This window comes from Gymnogyps californianus, chromosome 2 (assembly GCF_018139145.2).
Source record: "Gymnogyps californianus isolate 813 chromosome 2, ASM1813914v2, whole genome shotgun sequence".
Classification (NCBI taxonomy): domain Eukaryota; kingdom Metazoa; phylum Chordata; class Aves; order Accipitriformes; family Cathartidae; genus Gymnogyps; species Gymnogyps californianus.
The window spans coordinates 115,664,809-115,684,285 of NC_059472.1; the positions used below are offsets into that span (position 1 = coordinate 115,664,809).

Here is a 19,477-nt window from a genome sequence, read left to right on the forward strand (position 1 = left end):
CAGTCCCTGTGGCATTCAAGGTTTCTTTTTACTGTGGATTTAAATGGGACAAGATTGATACGGCTTGCTGCATTTATTCAGTGTCCTTTAGGGAAAGAAAGATGTAATTTGAGTGCTCAATAAATCAGACTTGTCTGCACATATTTAAAATAAATGAGTTTGGTTCATTTTCCAAAGACATCTGTCTAGTGCCATTTTAGACAACCTACACGGTGTCCGGTGGCTTCTTTAGAAGGTCACGGCTCTTCCAAATCTCTGGTGTCACTGCCTGCTGGCCCTGTGCAGGTTCCTCTGGTGGCACTGGGTGCTGTATTTAGTCAATTGAATCTCAACAAATAATTACAAAAAAAGGCCTGTAAGCAATGCTAAAGATACACAACATTTGTAGGAATAAGTGTCTTTTAGTTCCCCTGGGGCAATGAGTCCACAGCTGATGATGGTGCATTGCAGCATCTGTCTCCAAAGGAAGTCACTGAGTCAAAATGGCCAAATGTAGAGAAAGATGATAATAAACTGAGATGATACTGTGTTATTTACGGACAGAAGGAGATCATGATTCAGGCAGCTCACCCTCAACTCATGTTGATCAACTGTTCCCAGCACTTATGAAAATATTCTGTAGCTAGTTTTATGCTGTGATGAGATGCTGAATGGCTTAAAATACATTCTGATCTGCTGGAAACAAATGTTCAGGATGGCCCCACCGCAAAACTTCACTCCGAGCGTACACATGCTACATACCTTGCAGAAGAACTACTTTAGAACTGGTTTCCTAAACGTGGCAAATGCAAGTGCTGTAGATTTTAAATGGAAATGCTCAGTAACATCTGTTGCTGATGGGTTTAGCGAATGTTCTTGAAGGTGGATAACTGAAAATGATACAGTCTGATGCAAAGAAGCCAAGAAATATACATTTCTATTCTCCTTCCAACCATCGTATAGTCTTTATTAAGCAGAATATTAAATTAAATCTGAACAGCATTTATCTCCTAAAATTCAATTTTTCTGAGCATACGTCCGATAAAGTCCATTCCATCTTCTGTCTGACTTTTAACTGCTTGCTAATGCAGCATCTATTGCGAACTGCATACGGTAGGAAAAAAATGATGGGATACTCGTCTGGATTCAGAGTAAGGCATCCAAAATAAATTTGAGGAAAATGACCTTAATTCAGCAAAGTGCTTCAGCTTTAAGCATGCAAATAGCCAATGAATCACATGCTTAAAGTAAGACTCATGTATATGCTTCTTGCTAAATTAGGCATAAATTACATCTACATATCGAACGGCAGCAAAAGCCCAGTAAAAAGACAAAACAAAAAAACACAAAGAAAAGATAACCATGAAAGCTTTGGTTCAGAAGCAACGCCTTCTCAGATGTAATACAGTCCACATAAGGTCTGTTTTGTTTCTACTCAGTCACTTTATTATTTATTGCTCAGTATCAAAAGGAATCAAACTGACATTGATTAAAGGCCATTGTGAGTTGTAGGTAATATTCATATAATTCTTTGAATAGTATGATGCACATTGTAGGGATAAATTGAAATCATAGAAGACTGAAATAGGAGGGAATCACAGTATAATGCAATCATGTAAACAACAGCACATATGTCTAGATTAATACAGATTTCCTTTGTCCACTTGACAGGCCTGAACAAAAGTAGCAAATATTTAAATTCTAACAAACACTTGAGTTTCTTCCTTTGAACGGGTGAATATAAAAAAAATAATCTTATAAAGCAGAGTGGATTAATATGTCTCTACTGCTTTTCCTCTTGATCTTTAAGGCTTATCAGAATCCTCTGTCCTCCCACTGAGTTTATTGGTTACTTAGGAAAATGAGCTGAGCAAATGTTCATTGTTTGAACTGAAAAAAACCCATTTATAAATTGCTGATATTCTCACAGAAGATATGAAATCAGATACTTTTGATCAGCCAGGAGGACATTAATAATTGGTATAGACCACTTAGGTTACGAAGGACCATGTTTCAGCAGTTGACACGCCTGCAACTTCCTCTTCTGCAATTAAGTGATACGCAAGAGCTGCAAAATGTGTCTCTCAGAGGTTGAACACTGATCTGCTCTGTGAACTTCTGGTCATGTGTACAGTTGCACTGGATTTCATAAGGCTTTGAGTAAGATCAGCTATTCAAATAGGGCAACCCAGCTATTGAGACCTGGGCTGTGCAACACAGATTCAAACTGCCTCAGTATATGGAAGCAGGACTGGTAGCTTGTTTTGAGAAATAGTGTCAACTTTGCAAAGGCCTATACTAGCCTGGCAGCATGTGAATTTCTTCTTGCAGTATCAGGATTTAGGACATCAATTTGGAGTTAATCGCAGTAAAAACTGGCATTCAGTCTCAAGCTGGTCAAATAAGGCATGAATTCAGGAGGCAGCTTTGGGATAGGACTTAATCTCTACGTCATAATACATGCTAAGCTGTTTAAGTGTATTTGGTGCAATTATATCCAATTAAATACTTGGAAATTAGGTTCCCTGTCTTTAAACATCATAAGGCCCCTGCTCAACAACAGGATTGGCACTGACTGACTTGTATAATTTGGGCAAGATCCATAGACTGCTCTCCAGGTACCAAAAGGTTCATATGTCCAAAGCATGTTTGAAGATGGAGGCTTACATGAACAAAACAGAGCTGTCTGCACAGTCTCACTAGGATGGAGAAGATTTACAGGATGCTCACAGTCGTTTATGCCAAGGACGAATTCATGTCAGTGTATTTACTGCTAAATCTGCACAATTTCTATTTAGCAAATGAAGAAGACGCCTTTGGTGTGTGAACACAATGCTAAGACACTCAGTGCATTTCTGTCACGGGTTCTGGATTTTGATAATTACAGACTTCACTTCTGTGTGCAGTCTGTCCATTCCTAGCATTTTCAGTCTTCTGGGGGTTAGTTAGCAGTTTTATTTTTTATAAATAGGATTAATATATAAAATCTTTTAAGTGCAATAAACACAGAAGAATATAAAAGGTTTCAAGCCTGTGGCTCTCTCCAAGCATTTCGCCTGTTTTCTGTATCACCAGATAAAGGTGCAGGAAACACAGAGGGACACTTCCAAACAGGCTTGTGAATTGGAGGACCGGCTATTTTTGTGAGCTATGAGAGCAGCCATCACACCCAACATACGCTGAGAGCTTTTGTTTGTATACAGAGAAAACAAAGGACACACAAGTTCGCTACTCTTTCATATGGGAAGATTGCACAGAAAGAGAAAGCTGCCGACTTCCAGGGCACAGTGCATTTCTTGAACTGACTTTCACGTGGTGTCTCCAAACTGCTTTGTTATGAGACTAAACACCAGGATTAAACGCTTAAACTGATCGGTTGATACTGGGGACAAAACTGTAGAACCACAGCCACACTTTACTACAAGCATTGGACTGTAGTACGAGGACAGTTTGAATGGTATTTTCCCCCCTCCCCCCTAAACACACACTTCAAACAAGAAAGCAGTCCAACAGTTTTCTAAGACACAAGAACAGGACGTGAATTTAGTCCTTCAGAACAAGCTGTCTGTCTCCATCAGGGTTGTAACAGCCATCTTGCACCAGCAATCAGCCCAGACTTTTTTTTCCTTACCTTATTCCTGTTAGTATCCAAGGATCTCTCATTTCCCTAGTGGTTTCTGACTATATTTTCTTTCAAACATTCCACTTTTCTTATTTCTTAGTGTTGCTGTGGCAGTCTAAATGTCTTTTTCTTCTTATAGTTGCAGTTTTCTCACTATTTCCCTGAACATCTGCAAGACAGCCCATCTGGGTTGACACAGTGTGAGATGAGGCAGACAGGCATTGCCAACAAAGGGCTCCTACTGCAGCACGTGGGCTGTTGAAATCAGATGTTTTCTAAGACGTCTATGGGGACAAAGCCTTTCTTCTTCCCGCTGTATACTTTGATAAAGCCATCGTGTTCCTTTTCAGAAGTCACACAAATCTGAATGCAAAGAAGGTATGAAAATAATAAACTCTTTGCCATAATCAAAGCGACAAATTATTCCAGGCTATTTATCAGGTGGGTTAGACATCCCACTAGTTACTTATATAAGTAGAACAATCCCTTTTAGACTCTCACTGCTTTGATAAGAAACTCAGACTCATATATTTAGAGAGTTACCTTTTCCCTGCCTCCCTGAAGTGCCACATATATGTGAGACATTAAAATCGTTAAGAACTTTGTGGTGGATCAAAGATTTTGAAACTTGAATTATGACTTCAGCCTACTGTAATGATTGCGATTTAGTTGTCTACATATGAGAGGAATAGGTATTTCAGATCATGAGCTAGCTGGCTCCCTCAACAGTTGGTGGTGAAAAGTAATCATGATGCCAAGGTGGGTCACTTGTAGCAGCTGATCTGAATGCAAGCATGTTCTCTTTTGCATGTTTAAGGAGCCCAGGTACTTCTCAGATGAGCAGCGGGTTGTGTTATTTACTCAGCCCTTGCACCTACGGGTGCCTGTTTTGGATACCAACATATGTGATCTGAATCCAGCTCTGCGAGCGTGTTTGCATAGCACCTACTCCAAATGGAAGCAGTTGTGGTGAAACCATATGGTCTTTACAATAGCACAAATATTACATCATGATAAAGGTTTGCATTTCCTGAAGACCTGTGTGATCTCAGGTACTTCCACTTCAGGGCCCTTCCCGAGACACGTCTGGTAACGGCCGAGCCATTTGAAAGCCTAGTGGCACAGGTACTTTAGACTGGGCACTTGAGCACAGAGCCACACAAAATAAAGAATTGTTTTCAAACATCCGTGCCAAAGAACTATAAATTTCCTACTAATCAAACAAGGTTAAAAAATAGCCAGAAAACTGATGGTCCTATTGAGACCAACTCACTGATTTCTCATCATGTCAGTGCCAGGTCTTTAAAGCCCTCTGTCTGGACTAACACTCACAAAGGCTCTGTCTGATAGGTATTTACAGTGTTTAATTACAATAATTCAGAAGGTATGAAATGAACAAAAATAGCTCTAAAGTGTTCCTGGCTAAATCTATTTCAGCATGACTGTTTTGGATTGTATGGTGACACCTAAACACCACATCCGAATTCTGGGCCAGCTTGCCCTCCTGATGTTACATACATAAAATTTGCTAGCAACACTGATGCTGCCAGAGGAAAATGAAAGGTCATAAGAAGGAGGTGAAGCGGCTTCATATTTGCCACCTCCAGTATTTGGAAATGGTCAGGTGCATCTCTGTACCTGCAAATAAAGGTTTGGAAAGCAAATGGACTCATTAATTTTCTTACTTAAGCTACCTACTTAACACTAACTGAACTGGATCCCTGGGGCAGAATGAGTGAGCACACTAACAGAGCTAACATGCAATTAAAAAAAATAATGTATTGTTGTTTGGGCTAAATCACAAGGAAAGTGTGGGAGAGGTATGGAATGGATGCCACTTAGTTTAGGTTCTGTTGCAAAAGAGCCAAGCTCATTTGTGTCATGAATCCCTAGCACAGCAGCTGCTCCCTCTGCAGTCACATCACCATTTGAAGCAGAGAGGTGTAAAGCACGTGTACACAGAAAGGTGTTTCTGACTACTGCTAGATGTTGTTCTGTGTCTCTGAGAAAGACTATGAAAACTTCAACGATGAGGGAAAAAGCCTGTAAAGAAGCATGAGACTAAAGATGGCCAAGCATGGCAGAGTATCCAAGAGTGGGAAAGAGCATCCTGGTCAAAAGATGCCCTTTCTCGTTTGATCCCTGCTGCTGTGTGGGAAAATGAGCCTTTGCAGCTTCTTCATAACTAGACCTGGCTGGTTAAAAGGAATGCCTGACTCCTTCACCGTGCTTTCCTCCTAACTAAAGATGTCTGCAAGACCTCTAGCTTTTTGCATGGGCCAAAATATCCCCAAAATAGTCAGATATCCAGAAGGGACCTCCAGCAGGTCTGCACTGCTCACCAGCCATGCTGCATTTCTTGCTTAACCTCTGGTGCTGTGCAGAACATACTGCGAGAACAGAGTGCTTTTCCCTGATGTCTTGTACTATCAGGAGAATGATTTGTGGACAAAAGAAAAGTACTGAGCTTTCTGAACACTGGTTTTCTTTGCCTTTGGAGTGAAAAAGAATGGCAGATTTGGTCTTTTTTGAGAGTTTTTTTTTGTTCTGCTGCTGGTTTGAGTGCTCCTTGATATCAGTGGGAGTGCTCTGCTACAGCAATAACTTTAGATCTTCACTGAGCATGAGGAGTACAAGGCCTTTCTGTAAGAACTTCCCTCTCTCTACATACCAATACATTGATCTGAATTCTCCCAAATTCCAGCTGAAATTCTCAGACTAATACACCAAGCCTTGCATGTGCCGGCCCCGAGATGGCAGAGTTTTTTCCCACTCCTTCCCAAGGAAGGGGATGTGTCGGGGCCAGAGTGAGCTTGGCCACAATATGCCACACTTTCCTAATCCTGTGTGACTCAAGAGGTCTCCCGGTGCTGTGGCAGCTGCAGCAGCTTTGCAAAGCCCTGGAGCTGCTCCAAATTCCGCAGTTTCAGAAAAGAGGGAACACAACACCGTCTTTGGCCACTTTTGTCCTCATCCCCTTTTGTGAGTGCTGCCAAGGATTTCACCCAAAAGTTGTAGCCTTGGGATTGGGCTCTTGACTTTCTTAGGTGAGTGTAAATCAGGAGTAACCTGAGATAAGTGCACGGTAGTATCCAGAGTTTTGGACTCCATCTGATGAATCAGCTGTTGCTGAGGACTCGCCCTGGTGACAGATGGCAAACATGACGGTTGTGAAGGCACAAGGTGCCACAGCTACCATCAGGTGATCACGGTTTTCTGTATCAAATTGGAAACTGCTTAAAATGGCAGCTGCTCAGGCTGGCATGTTTTGGGGGGAAGGCTGCTGGCCTGACAAGGTAAGTGAGCCACTGAGCAGCCATGCTCCAGTGAATTTGGTAGCAACACAAATGGAGACAAACAATTGTGGGTTTTTTTGCCCTGCACCCTGGCTCAAGAGGTTAGTAGTGGAGTAAGCCACAGGGTAAGAAACCACATCTCAGGCTATTTCTCAGTCATCAAGTGATCTTCAGAACTAGCTGAAAGTGGGATCTAATATTATAAAGTCACTTCCCCATTCTTTCACCTCATTTTGTTTAAAAAAACCCCAAACACTAAAAAGAAAACAAACAACTGTTCGGATCATGACTGTTGTCTGAACTTGTCAACATCTGCCCTGAGGATATTTTATTCATCAGTCAGCCCCGAGCAGATGGGGGAGATGAGCAATTAGGAAATGGTCCTTTAAGCTGCATGGTCATTAATACTCTCCTGTTCTTCTATGTCCTGTGCTTTGAATTTGGGCTCAAGTGGTGAATTCCCTTTGTCCAGGAGTAATTTTGAACTTGCTCTAATTTTCTGCAGCTGTCTTTTCCTTATCTTCTCTCTCCCATATATTTAACCCATCTGTCAGCCACAGACTGGTTCTGCTGAAGTTTGGTTATGAGGACAGTACAGTTTCAAGAGCTGTCCTGGAGCCTGCAGACAGTGCCAGGTCAAGAGGTCTGAAAGCTCAAGTCTTCTGTTTGTCTGTAAGAATGACAGCACAGGAACATTGTGAGTTTCTACATCTGCTGCTGCCCATGCACTGAAGTTCTTGCCTATGTTAGCTTTGTGGATGGAAATGGTAAGTAGTTCAGTTTTCATACCCATTCAGCCATAGTGCAAATGATGACGACAGGTTTTATATCAGCTGTTTCATTACCTTTTGGACTGAGAACACCAGCTTTTTTTACCTACAGCACTTATTTAGGGTTTTAAAGATGACCTGGACTAAACTGGATGCATAATGGGCTGTGCCCATGTTTTGGACTCTTGCAAAACTTGTGTGCCACTCAGTATCTCTGAATGAATGGGGACACCCATCCCTGTTCAGCAAGACTGACATCAATGAAAATCAGAGAAAGCTGGAAAGACCCTTTTCCCCTTAAACCTAGCTGTGAAGTGCAGCAGTTATAGCTGGGGAGCACATGAAGAACTGCAACATCACTTTCTGCGCTGGGTTTGTGTTTTAAGTGATTCAGTCCGAATGCATAAGTCTCCATGATGCAACTGATTTTCAAAGGCAGCTGAGTCATGCTCTTAGAAGTTCAGCTCCTTTTAGAGCATTCCAGGATGAAAAATGTGGGGACATAAAGTAATTCCTAGGCAATGAGGTGAAAAGCCAGGTAGCAACAAAGCATCCAGACTAATCAGAAGAAGACCCAAGACAGGTGGATCCCCTCAGGCTGGAGACCTGGGCTGCAATCCTGCCTTGTTGAGCCTAGCCTCATGGATATCTTTAAGCCCATTCCCAGGCTCTTCTGGAGTGGCTGGATCATATCTGCACATAGCTGCTAATGTACCTGTGCCTAAAAGTCACTCTTTTTGAAATTCGTGTGACTGGGTGTTGGGGTAGGAGGGAACTTTGTCCCCTGAGCTGTGGTGCCAAGGGGACAGTGAGGCTGATAGCTCTGGTTCAGAGGTTATGGCCATCACAACAGCAGTGGCCTATTTGCAGTCACTGCAGAAGCTGGCTGGGAGATGCTTTCGGTAACAGGGCGAGTTTACATCAGTGACATTTATAAAACACATCCATTGCAAAATGGATCTGTTGCACTGACCTTTATGTAAACTCACAGTCCACATCTGGATAAGGCAGAGAGTTTCTGATTGCCAGTCTTGTTACAAATGTCGTGGCTTGGGGTCATTTCTATTGCACAAGATCACTTGTGCAATTTAGAATCAATTGTGTTGCTTAATCACAAAAAGCCCAACTCTAAAGTGGTTTGTGTTAGTGTGACTGTAGACGTCAGAGAGGCAGCCAGTGAGGGATGTGAGCAGGTTTTTTTTAAAGAGGTTATTTCCTTTATTTAAGTAGGATGTTATAAGAGGAGTAAAAACAGACATTCAAACAATAGATTATTATGCCTTCTTTAAAAATAAGGATGACCAAAAATGTTAGAGCCATTTTAAGAGATGCTTTTCCAAACATTGATGATATATTAGATATGGTGACTTCTTCTTTTGTGAAAAGAGGTCAAATCAGAGCCTGTAGTCATGCAATGAAGCATTTGTATAATGTGTGGTAATGAATTCAGGTAGGCTAGAGCAGAAGTTAGAGGCTGGAGAAAACTTTGTATATCCAAGTCATGGTACAATCAATCAGAGTTGGAAATTATGCAGCCAGTATTGTGTGTGAGACAGCTTAAAAGAGTGGAAAGCCACAGAAATTGGCTGGTTTTGGTTTCCCTGTTAATAATCTCGCTTTATTGATGTCAGGGTCTATGTCCGCCTCCCTCCCACAGATTCCTGATTGAGCCCTGTGGTGCCCAGTCATCTTCTGAATTGGTTTCAGGACCCACAAATCTGTCAGTGAACCCTAAACTCCAAGATGTTGTGTCTCTGAAGCAGTACACTTTTTCTCCCCCAGGCTGGGTTTCGTATTTCATAATGAAATTTTCAAGGGATCCTTTGTGAAGACTAGCTCGTGTATATTGCTCAAGATGGGTGAGCAAATTGTGTTGTTTTTCCCTCAGTCCTCTCCTTGAGTATTGGCTTTGCCAGAAAGGTTTGCATGAAGCTGAAGCTCAAAATGTTATTCCCAGGGCATGAAATTGCCAAGCGATTCCAGAGAAAGCCTCACCCACTGTGCTTCAAACTTTGAAAATGTCTCTGCTTGCCTGAAATGGCTTTTGTTAAGATAGTCATGTGGCTTTGTTGATGTGAATATATTGCCTTTTGCCTTACAAGAATAGACTCTCTACCTGGGAACATTCATATAAGGCACAAAGGGGATAGAGACCTGCAGTATAAACCATGGATGGTATCAAGCAATATAATGAAAATTTGTATTACTGTCACTGGAGAAGTTTTTCTGTTGGCATACCATCCTTGCCTTTGTTGTCAGCATGGCTCTGGATTCTTACTAGACCCTGCAGAATTTGACCCAGTGAATTAACAGTATAAAATTGAGACAATTTGCCATACTATAGTCACAAGAATTTATTAGACCAGTTAATGAGTTTTTCTAGCTAAAGTGAGGCTTGACAGGAATTGGTAGCAACGAATAATCTCCCCTTCTTGCTAACCTGGAACAAGCCAGTGCTTTGCACATAGTACATATATTGCACTCACAGCACTCTGGACACTGTGCCCAGAGACAGCGAAAATGGTCGGTTACATCCCACAGAAATCCCCAAATAGAAGAAACAAACAAACAAACAAACAAACAAACAATCAAACAAACAAACAAAGAATTCTGCCAAACTCTTCCCAGAAGTCCCATTCAGATTACTTTTTTCTTTTTATGCCTTCACTATTGCACCCCCCTCTCTGCTTCACATGGAAAACAACAGAGAAATAAAGGACAGAAAATAAGAGAAATGGCTGAAGAAAGAAGAAAGGAAATTTGACTTTGGAAATACAAAATAAGTTTTTAAAGTAAAAAATGCCCAATAACAATTAAAATGTTTTTCACAATAAGAGTTTTTCCATAGTGGAAGCAAAGTTATTCTGTTAAAAAAAAGATAAAAAATTGTGCCATTCAGGCAGTGATCTCCACGGCAGGCACACATCCTACAGGCTAGGTTCGGGAGACCTTGTGCTCCTGTTCCCATGCTGCTGCTACATGTTGGCCCTGTGTATGCTGCCAGTTCTCACTGGGGGCTATTATGGGGGGGCTCAAACCCTGTATGGAGGGACAGCAGGAAACAGATGAGTGTCCATGGCCTCACTGTGACTGTCCTGCCTGGAAATTACTCAAAATGGCCTTAAAGCTACTTGAATGTCCCCTTTTTGCATAATTTGTGTGAGGGTGGAGTGGGATCTGTTGGCTCCACTCCTTTCCTCTCACGTCTCTGCATTTGTGTGTTTGTTTAGTCTGATCTCTGCCCCCTGTTTTACACCAAATATTTATTTCTTTCTTCCTCTGAAGCCTCTCCCATGTGGAGTGAGGACCCGACAGCATTCACATTCAACCTCAGCATTTGCATGGGTTTGAGATAGAGCTGAATAAGTTTGCTAAAAAAGAGGAAGTAGTAGATAGACAGGACGGATTCATCCCTTTCTTTACCTCCTGCCCTACCAGAGACGATGATGCACCCCTGACTGCAAGCTCCCTTGTGAGCCTATTATGAAATAGGGACAACAGGAGGTCCTTGTGTTTAGATGAAGCTGCCAGACCTGCCCACTTGGTAACTGTGGTTTTGTGAGAAATGAGACAGGAAACTGGGCCCTCACTGTTTGCAGCAGCAGCCACACTAACAGAGAGGTTCTGGTATACCTACTGACGAGAAGGGACTGAGACCTTGACCATTCCCTCATGCTGGCACGCCATATTCCCACACTACCATTTTCCCAAGCTTTGCCCTTGTATATTGCTTATTCTAGAGCACAAAGGGTGCAAAAGCTCTCGTTCTGCTTTGGTAATATTTTTTCCCTCTGTGTGCACAAATATAAACAACCAAAAGAGGTGCTGGGTAAAAAAAACCAAGCACTTCCTCTCTTTCTAGCAACTTCAGGGCTGCCCAATGTACTATGTGCACAGGGGCAGTTAAAATATATTCTGGTCACTGTATTGCTGTGCTTTCCTGAAAAAGCTGTGTATACCCAAGGATTGTTAGCACTTGTATGTTTTGCTATGCCACAAGACAGCAGCAGCAGCAAAGGTATAAGTTAATCTTACCCACCAGTGGAGTGAAGTGTTACAGAAGTTCTGTGTGGAAAAATCTATCTCCCTGAAGTCCACCCTGATGCTGACTTTTGCTCTACTTCATTAAAATCAGTGGCTGTCCAGGCACTGTAAGGCAAACAATTCCTGGTGATGTGACATCAATTGCCAAAGGAAAGGAAACACCTAATGAGTTGGAAGAACACGGGGCTTCACAAGATGCAGTGAGAAAAATCTAGCTTTCTGTTTCATCCAGGTGTCAGAGAACTCAAGCTGTGCGTCACTCTTAGTCAGCCATCCTCCTATTTACATGAGCTTATACCACAAACCTGACAGTCCCTTCATGCAGGTTTTGAGCCATATTCTTCTCTCACTTTACCCCAGCAAGCACTTATAGCAGCATCACAAGACTTGGCACTTGGATGTATTAAGTGTCTGGTAAAAATTGAGTTAAAAATCATGTTTAAAATCAGATCAAAGACAAACCTCATAATGGTGGCCATTGCTTTTGCCTAGTGAACATACCTGAAGGACACAAAGTAGAAGGAGCTGCTGAAAGTACACCAGCATGAATGGACCCTGCAAGTCCCCACTGTATGTGGTGTACTTTAACCCACAGCAGCACTTCTAGTTTAGAATAAATTACAGTCTGTAGAGAGGGTGTGTAAGTGGTGACACAAGCAATTAATGATTAAAGATACTTTGCAACTGGTGAACAAAAGTTAAATTTAAGATTTACAGGTTTGTTTGGTGCTGTCTTAACTCTGTTCCTGCTGAAGACAAAACAATGAGCTGTGTTTAGATCTTTAGGTAAGTCAAGGTCTGGGGAGGGAGCCACTGTCTTTTATTAGATTAGCTCTAATAGTGAGCAGAAAACCAGATCATTTTTCAGGCACACAAGGTCTACCTCTAAGACTGTGTGTTCTTCAAGCTGTCCCTCTGAAGTCAGTAGGAGAGTACATAATATGTAAAGTATCTTTATGAACATCTGTGAGACTGAAAATTTAGGCTGCATTAGGCAGGGAGTATGCGTTTGCACAAGGCCAACACTGCTCTTAACTGGCTACTAGACACTATTACCGTACAAATAATAAATCTTCTAGTAAAATTGCAGTGAACAGCATCTGCCTGTGCTCACCTTGCACAACTTTCCCTCTAGTCGTTAGTCAGACTGCTGGATGCTCAAGTCCGGTGGGGATCCGGCACAGGGGAACTTACCTGGTTCTCTTTCAGAGTTATCTGTCCCTGTTCCTTGCAGCCAATGAATGTCCTGATACACCTGTAAATCTTCTCGTCGTGTTGCACTCTTTGAACGAAGTTAGCAGGAAAAAATCCAGTTCTGTCATCAATTTTCCCCTGTGGAGAAAAGATATTGATAGAAGAAGATTGTTAAGACTAGTATCTTTAATACAATTTCAGTATTGAAAATAACATATTTTTCCCTTTGGAAAGAAAACAGATATAAAATAATTAGCACATACCTTCCACCAGTCTTCATTGGAGTCTTCCAGAAGAGTGATCATATCCCCTGGCCTGTAATTATAAGAGGAATAGTAGTTAGGATGACTCTTAATTGTTATGCTGCATCAGCTTCCACAATTACCTTCTAAGAGGAAGGTGTTCCTTTCTTGGTCATTTTATCTGAGCATTCACTGCAGGTAGACTCAATGAGGCAGCAAGGTTTTCTTCAATCATACATGGTAATGTAGAAAGAGAGTCTCTGTATATTGGGGCTAGATCTTTATTTTGAGACTTCATCTGTGAACCAGAATTTTTACTTCATGTTTAATAAGAAACTGTTTAAAATACAGTCCTTATTTGTTACAGGCATTATCTTGTTACTTCAAGACATTTCACGTTGTTGGGACACACCACTTTATCATCTGTGTTTTCAAGCTGTGATTGCAGAAGGAAGGCAGTAGGAAAATAGTTCTATTTAACTGACAAAGGCAATTAGTCAGCAGGGATATAATTCTGCCCAAGAATGTCTTTTTGATTTGAATGGGACATATTTACCTTTATAATGTGTGGTGCAGGGTTGTAATTGCTAAGTATCAGCATCCAGCTGACTAGTTCCAAAGCAGAGCTAGGAGAATAATTTGGCTGGAAATGCTAATAGCAAAATGTGCTGAGCTGATTTTGTGCAGGTAGTTGAACAGTTACTTGACCTCCCTCTCCCCATTGGTGGCACTTCATCAACGTTATTATGTAATTATAATAGCACTGCATTGTAGAAAGTCAGTGGCAGCCCATTTCCAAATGGATTAACCTCAGAAAGCTCTGTCTGCTTGACAACAGGCGCTTCTTTGATCTTAATAAAATCAATGGTTGACCCCTAATTATTCAGCTTTCCTGGCATTCCTTGTTAGGCTCACCGTATTGTTGAGGTATCACCACAAGAGCTTGCAAACGCATCTGGAGCATATGATGGATAACAGGTCCAACTGAACGGGCTCTTTCAGAGCATGCATAGAAGATGTGGACCTGTCCAGGATGCAGGTAAAAGATGTCTTCCATGGGAAATCCGTTATTCCAGTTAATATTTAACATAAAACACTTAAAGAGGTTTTGAGGGAGCCCAACTTGCCACTTCAAAGTGAATAGGCTGTAACACCACTGGAGCCCTTACACTGCAAGGAAGACCACTTTCAACAAGAAGGATTTAGAGAGCTCCATCCTCCAAATACCCTTCAGCTGATGTTTAACACGCTGATGTTTTAGTTGTTGCTAAGTAGCACTTATCTTAAGGATTTTTGAGTTTCCCATGCTCTGCCAGCAAGCAGGTGTGCAAGAAGCTGGGAGGGAGCTGTCGGGGACAGCTGACCCGAACTAGCCAAAGGGATATTCCACACCATAGAACATCATGCCCAGTATATAAATGGGGAGGAGTTGGCCGGGAGCGGTGGATCACTGCTCAGGCATTGGTCAGCAGGTGGTGAGCAATTGCATCGTGCATCATTTGTCTTTTCTTGGGTTTTATATCTTTTTTTGTCATATTTCTTTTCATTACAATTATTATTATATTATTATTAGTAGTATTATATTTTCTTTTACTTTAGTTATTAAACTGTTCTTATCTCAAACCACGAGTTTTACCTTTTTTTTCCAATCCTCCTCCCCATCCTACTGGGAGAGGGGGGCAGGAAGCGGCTGCATGGTGCTTAGTTGCTGGCTGGGGTTAAACCACAACAGCGTATTACTGCAATGTCCTACTTCACTTATGCCAGAGCTTTGGAAAACCTGACTGGCTGCTCCTGCTGTTGAGGAAGAAATCAAGGTTGTGGCAAGTACTAATCGCTGCTGAAATCAGGGCTGGCACCTCTCCACTGCAGTAATCTGCCACTCATTGGATCCCCTCAGAGGTAAGCTGAGATCTCCAGAAATCTCCCCTAACTCTTCTTCCCAGCTCGGGTCCTCCTCCTGCTACTTGCCTTCATTATGTTAGGGCTGATCAGTGTCTGGCTGGTCCCCAGCTTGGGTTCCCAGGACAGTGCTTGTCAGTCTTGACAGCATTGCTATGCTGAACCCATCTCCAGCAACTCAACTATGTTAAATGAAAATTCATGCAACTGAGCTGAATCCTGCCTGGCTCTGCAGTGACCAAACAACATCACTAGCTATTTGGCATCCTGTATGAAACAGTGTTAACCCATGTATTACTGAATTTCTGGCCATGGGACAAACAATCCTGCTGTAGCTGTGTAACACTAGTCTAAAACCTGTCTAGTGTCTCTGGAGAGAGCCTTTTAGTCATGATAGTCCAGGTTGCAGACCTCAGGTTGTTTTTTCCCCTAATATGAGAGACAGGAGAATTTTGGAGAATGATGTGTTTTCTGGATTGCTATGTCTTGATAAGGATGGTAGTCCAGTGCAGGCTTGTCTGAGCGGTGTTCCTCTTCATGGAACAAATGCGCAAGCTGGAGTACACCCCTAAAGGAGCAGGATGCAAAGTGGAATCCCTCAAGCAGAATAGCTGGCAAGTCGCATGAAAGGTCACCATACCCTGTGGTTATTTCCTGAAGAGCTGACATTCCTAAAATAATGATCAGGAAGTGCCACCAAAGCAGAATGATAGGGAAGCTTGTAATTTCTGCCTTACATCCCACCCATTAGTTACAGAGCGATGAGAAGGCACAGCTGGGAACAGGAAAAAGGCTTTCAGTGAAGGAGATGCTGACAAGAGGGGCATTTCTCTGGCAATTCCCTAAATTCTGTGGCATGTGCATGATTATTTTGATATAGGGGATGCCTTGAAGAGAGCTGACACATTTCACAACAAGAGCTCTAGCAAGACCATGCAAAATGTGAGTAGCATGAGTCAAACTAATTGCACTAAAAGAAAAGATGTCCTTTCACTTCAGTGGGCTTGGATTAGACCTTGCAGTGCTAGCAACTGATGCAGAATTGAGGAAGGAAGTGTTAAAAATTATAATTTACAAGGTTATTTTGCAAAGCTCAGAATGCATCTTTCTCATGTGAAAACATTGCCATCCAGCAGCTGGACATCATTCTCTTTTCTCAGACATAACCTGAATGTGAGGGAAAATCAAACAGGACTGGTAAAATGTTCAGCATTAGCATGACAGCTGGTGAGGAATTCCTAGTTGAAAACTTCTGGTGGAAGAAACAACGCAACTGAAAACTGAATATTTTCTAGCTGAAAGCCATCTTGCTCTTAAAGTGACATAAGTGTTTTTGAAACTTTTTATCTATTGTGTCCTTGCCAAAAAAGTTGGTCACCAGCTTTTTATCTGTGAGAATATCTTTGTATCTGCAGGTGGATACCTCTACAAAAAATGCTTAGTACAAATGTCAGAATGAACCCTTCCTCCCCTGAAGTCATATACAGCCATATGACCCTCAGTTCGCACGGGTCAAATCAACTAATAAATATTTTGGGGCTTTACCTCATCTCCAAGTCTTCATTTTCTTGTGGTACAAATTTGTACAAGGCAACATAGGTGTTCATTTGTAACGTGCTTTTATAAAATGGTCCCTTTAAGAAAAAAGAGAAAGACAAAATTTAAATATCTGTCCTGTACAGGAATTTGGTTCACTTTGTTACAGACTGAGGAACCAGGGCCTGATCTTCCAAGAAATGAGCCAGAATCATCTCATTGCTTTCACACCTTGGAGGACCATGGCCCAGACACATTGCAAGCCACTAAGGCAGTAACTATCTTCATTTAGAAATAAGATTCTTTGAACCCCAAGATCAAATTCCAGGCTTCCGAAGAACACAAGCAGAAATCTGCACAAGTTGGTCTTTTGGATGAGATCTTAAAAATGAGTCTGCCTTTTGCTCTCTATTAAAGTATGACTCTTACGAGCCCATTAGTGTATTACTGGCATTATATAAGGTGTCTATTATACAGTCCTTGTTATGGATGGAGCTAGAGTTGTACAGTGCACAGGTCCAAAAAACAGGGTGGGAAAACCACTTTCTTAAACAGAAAGCAGCTTGTGCTGAGCTTCCCACAGAGAAGACTGGCTACTCTCTCTCCTCACTTTCTCCACTGGTAATCTGGAGAAAAAAAAGCACCTGAAAAAAACCCCAAATAATTTTCCAAATCAAATCTGTGATTTTTACGTTATTGCAGTTCTATTGTAATGATATGGCCCCCACACTGGATCTTTTGTGTTCACAATATCAATTTGTAGCAAACAGAAGAACATAAAAGGGACCATAATTGGTAAACCAAAGAGCCATCCAGTCCTGTATATTGCTTCCAATTGTGGCCAGCGGCCCAGAAATGGTATAAGAACATGACAGTCAGATGTCGATGCTTCTCCAGAATAGTGCCCCAGCAGACCTACTCAAGGTCCTCAGCTATCCACAAAAACAAGACTTTTATATGACTTCCCATTCCCATTGCATTCTCACAAAATTTATACCCATACCGGGGAATGTATACTTTTTGGTTCTTCTCCAAAGTGTTCTGTGCCGTTTTCGGAGTATGTAAACACTGAAATAAAGCAAACACATGACATTTTAGGAGTAGTTTAAGACTCTTCACGTCAACAGGATCACCTTTATTTTGTTAATCCTTTCCCTTTCCCTTTACTTTCTTCAATCGCTTGTGCTCTCCTCTGAACCCTTCTACACCCCCAACAAAACCACCTATACCACTGGTACATGGCACAAAACAATCTCTGTCCTGAAGAATTTACAATCATAACAAATAAACCATTTTGATCAGATGAATATACACAAGTACAGCACTGGGAATAGAACCTGGGTCCCCTAGTTGCATTACTATTTAAAGTCCAGCAGCCTGCAGTATTTTCATGTTCAGGACGAGCAGTATTTCCGTTCAAAGGCACCTGCAAAACCTGATGACCATATATGAGCAATATTGCGGAAAGTTTGTATGCAAAACCCCTTCTTTCCCCTCTTTGACCCTCTGTCTCTAAATGTTTGATAGCCTTCTTTGATCTCTCTCTCCAGTAGTCCCTGCCTGGGGGGCACTGGATACACTGCCTCTCTCTCTGATTTTATAGGTGGTACCTGAATTGCTTTCAAATCGGGATGGGTTATCTGAGACACAGGCCTGTATGTGTGAAAACTTGCTTCTAAGTTACTAAATCAGAAACCCACAGAATAAGACAATGGTCACAGCACCTAACATACGTGATATCTAATCAGTTACCCTCTATTGTAATTGCTTCATGAGCTGACTGATGCCTGTCCTCAGTTATCTCCCTAGAAAAACCACAGTGGCTTTATTACATTGACTGAATTCCACCTTCACATTTTAAGAATTGCCTGGTGTTTCTTGCTTCTGGATAAAGTCTGAATATGATTTTAATACCTAGAGTCTTTGAGCAGCTAGAACAATCAGTATCTTCTCTCCCCATTTACCTCTGCAGCTGTTTTGAGCGGAAGCTGGATTTTGTAGTCTCTAAAAATTTGGAAATCTCAAAAATGGTAATAAATAGCAGGCTGATTGAGTGCATTTTCTTTTTGTTTCTCTGTGATACAGTTACCTGTGTTCAGGGGAAAGAAGGTGCCAGGGAACACCAAACTGCTGAATTTCTTTCCCCCTTTGCTCTTTCACTTGCTCACCCTTTCTTCCATTAGCACACATTTCTGTGGCTATTCTACACTGTAAATGACAACCAAACAAAGAATCTTTGAAGAAGTTTTATGAGTGAAATAGTAAGGTTCCTTGATAGTGGAGTTGTACTTAGACATTGAAAAAATGTAGTGTTCTTGTAACAGAGGAAAGATAGCTAAAACAGCAGCCACAGCATGCATGATAAAGATTTTGTACAAAGTGACATGCATCCACAAGCACACACAAGCACATGTTCTCTGATAAAATGTAAGACAATATTGTAGTCATAAAGTCCAATGTGTGAAGGTGAAGACAGCACGTGAGCTGTTATCTGCAGTATTTAACCTGATAATGCCCCAAATTGTGTCCAGGTGGTCAGACTGCAGCTGACCTGGGGGCCTCACTATGCTCCTCATCAAGTCCTGTTGTAGAGGGACTCTGACCCTGAAAACTGTCATGAGTACCAGAGGGAAAACCTTAAAAATAAAATTTCCTGCGTCTTCTAGTATAGAGGTATATGTATATCTGACACCTGTATAAAGGGGTGTAAAATGCTGCTGCTACAATGTGGCACTGTTTCAGTCCTACTCAAATTACTATGCTTTGTTTTTTGTGTCCAGAGGAAAAGGAGTTAGGAAGGCAAATAGAGAAAGTTATGGTGAATACTGAGTTGCGTAACCAGGAGCATTTTGGACTTGCAGAAAGTCATTTACCAGATGAAGTGGAAGTATT

The 19,477-nt window shown here is 41.6% G+C and overlaps 1 protein-coding gene across 2 annotated transcripts in view; it reads right to left on the reverse strand.

The window, feature by feature from the left end:
- Window positions 1-3,860: 3,860 nt before the first annotated feature.
- Window positions 3,861-19,477, reverse strand: part of STAC (SH3 and cysteine rich domain) — a 72,650-nt gene continuing 57,033 nt past the window's right edge. For both annotated transcript variants that reach the window (XM_050892396.1, XM_050892395.1), the window contains 5 exons: window positions 17,589-17,653; window positions 16,595-16,683; window positions 13,169-13,220; window positions 12,906-13,043; window positions 3,861-3,964 (listed from right to left, as the gene is read on the reverse strand). In XM_050892396.1, the coding sequence (XP_050748353.1) occupies window positions 3,866-3,964; window positions 12,906-13,043; window positions 13,169-13,220; window positions 16,595-16,683; window positions 17,589-17,653 (443 nt within the window). In that variant the 3' untranslated portion in view covers window positions 3,861-3,865. The remainder of the gene's footprint in view (window positions 3,965-12,905; window positions 13,044-13,168; window positions 13,221-16,594; window positions 16,684-17,588; window positions 17,654-19,477) is intronic.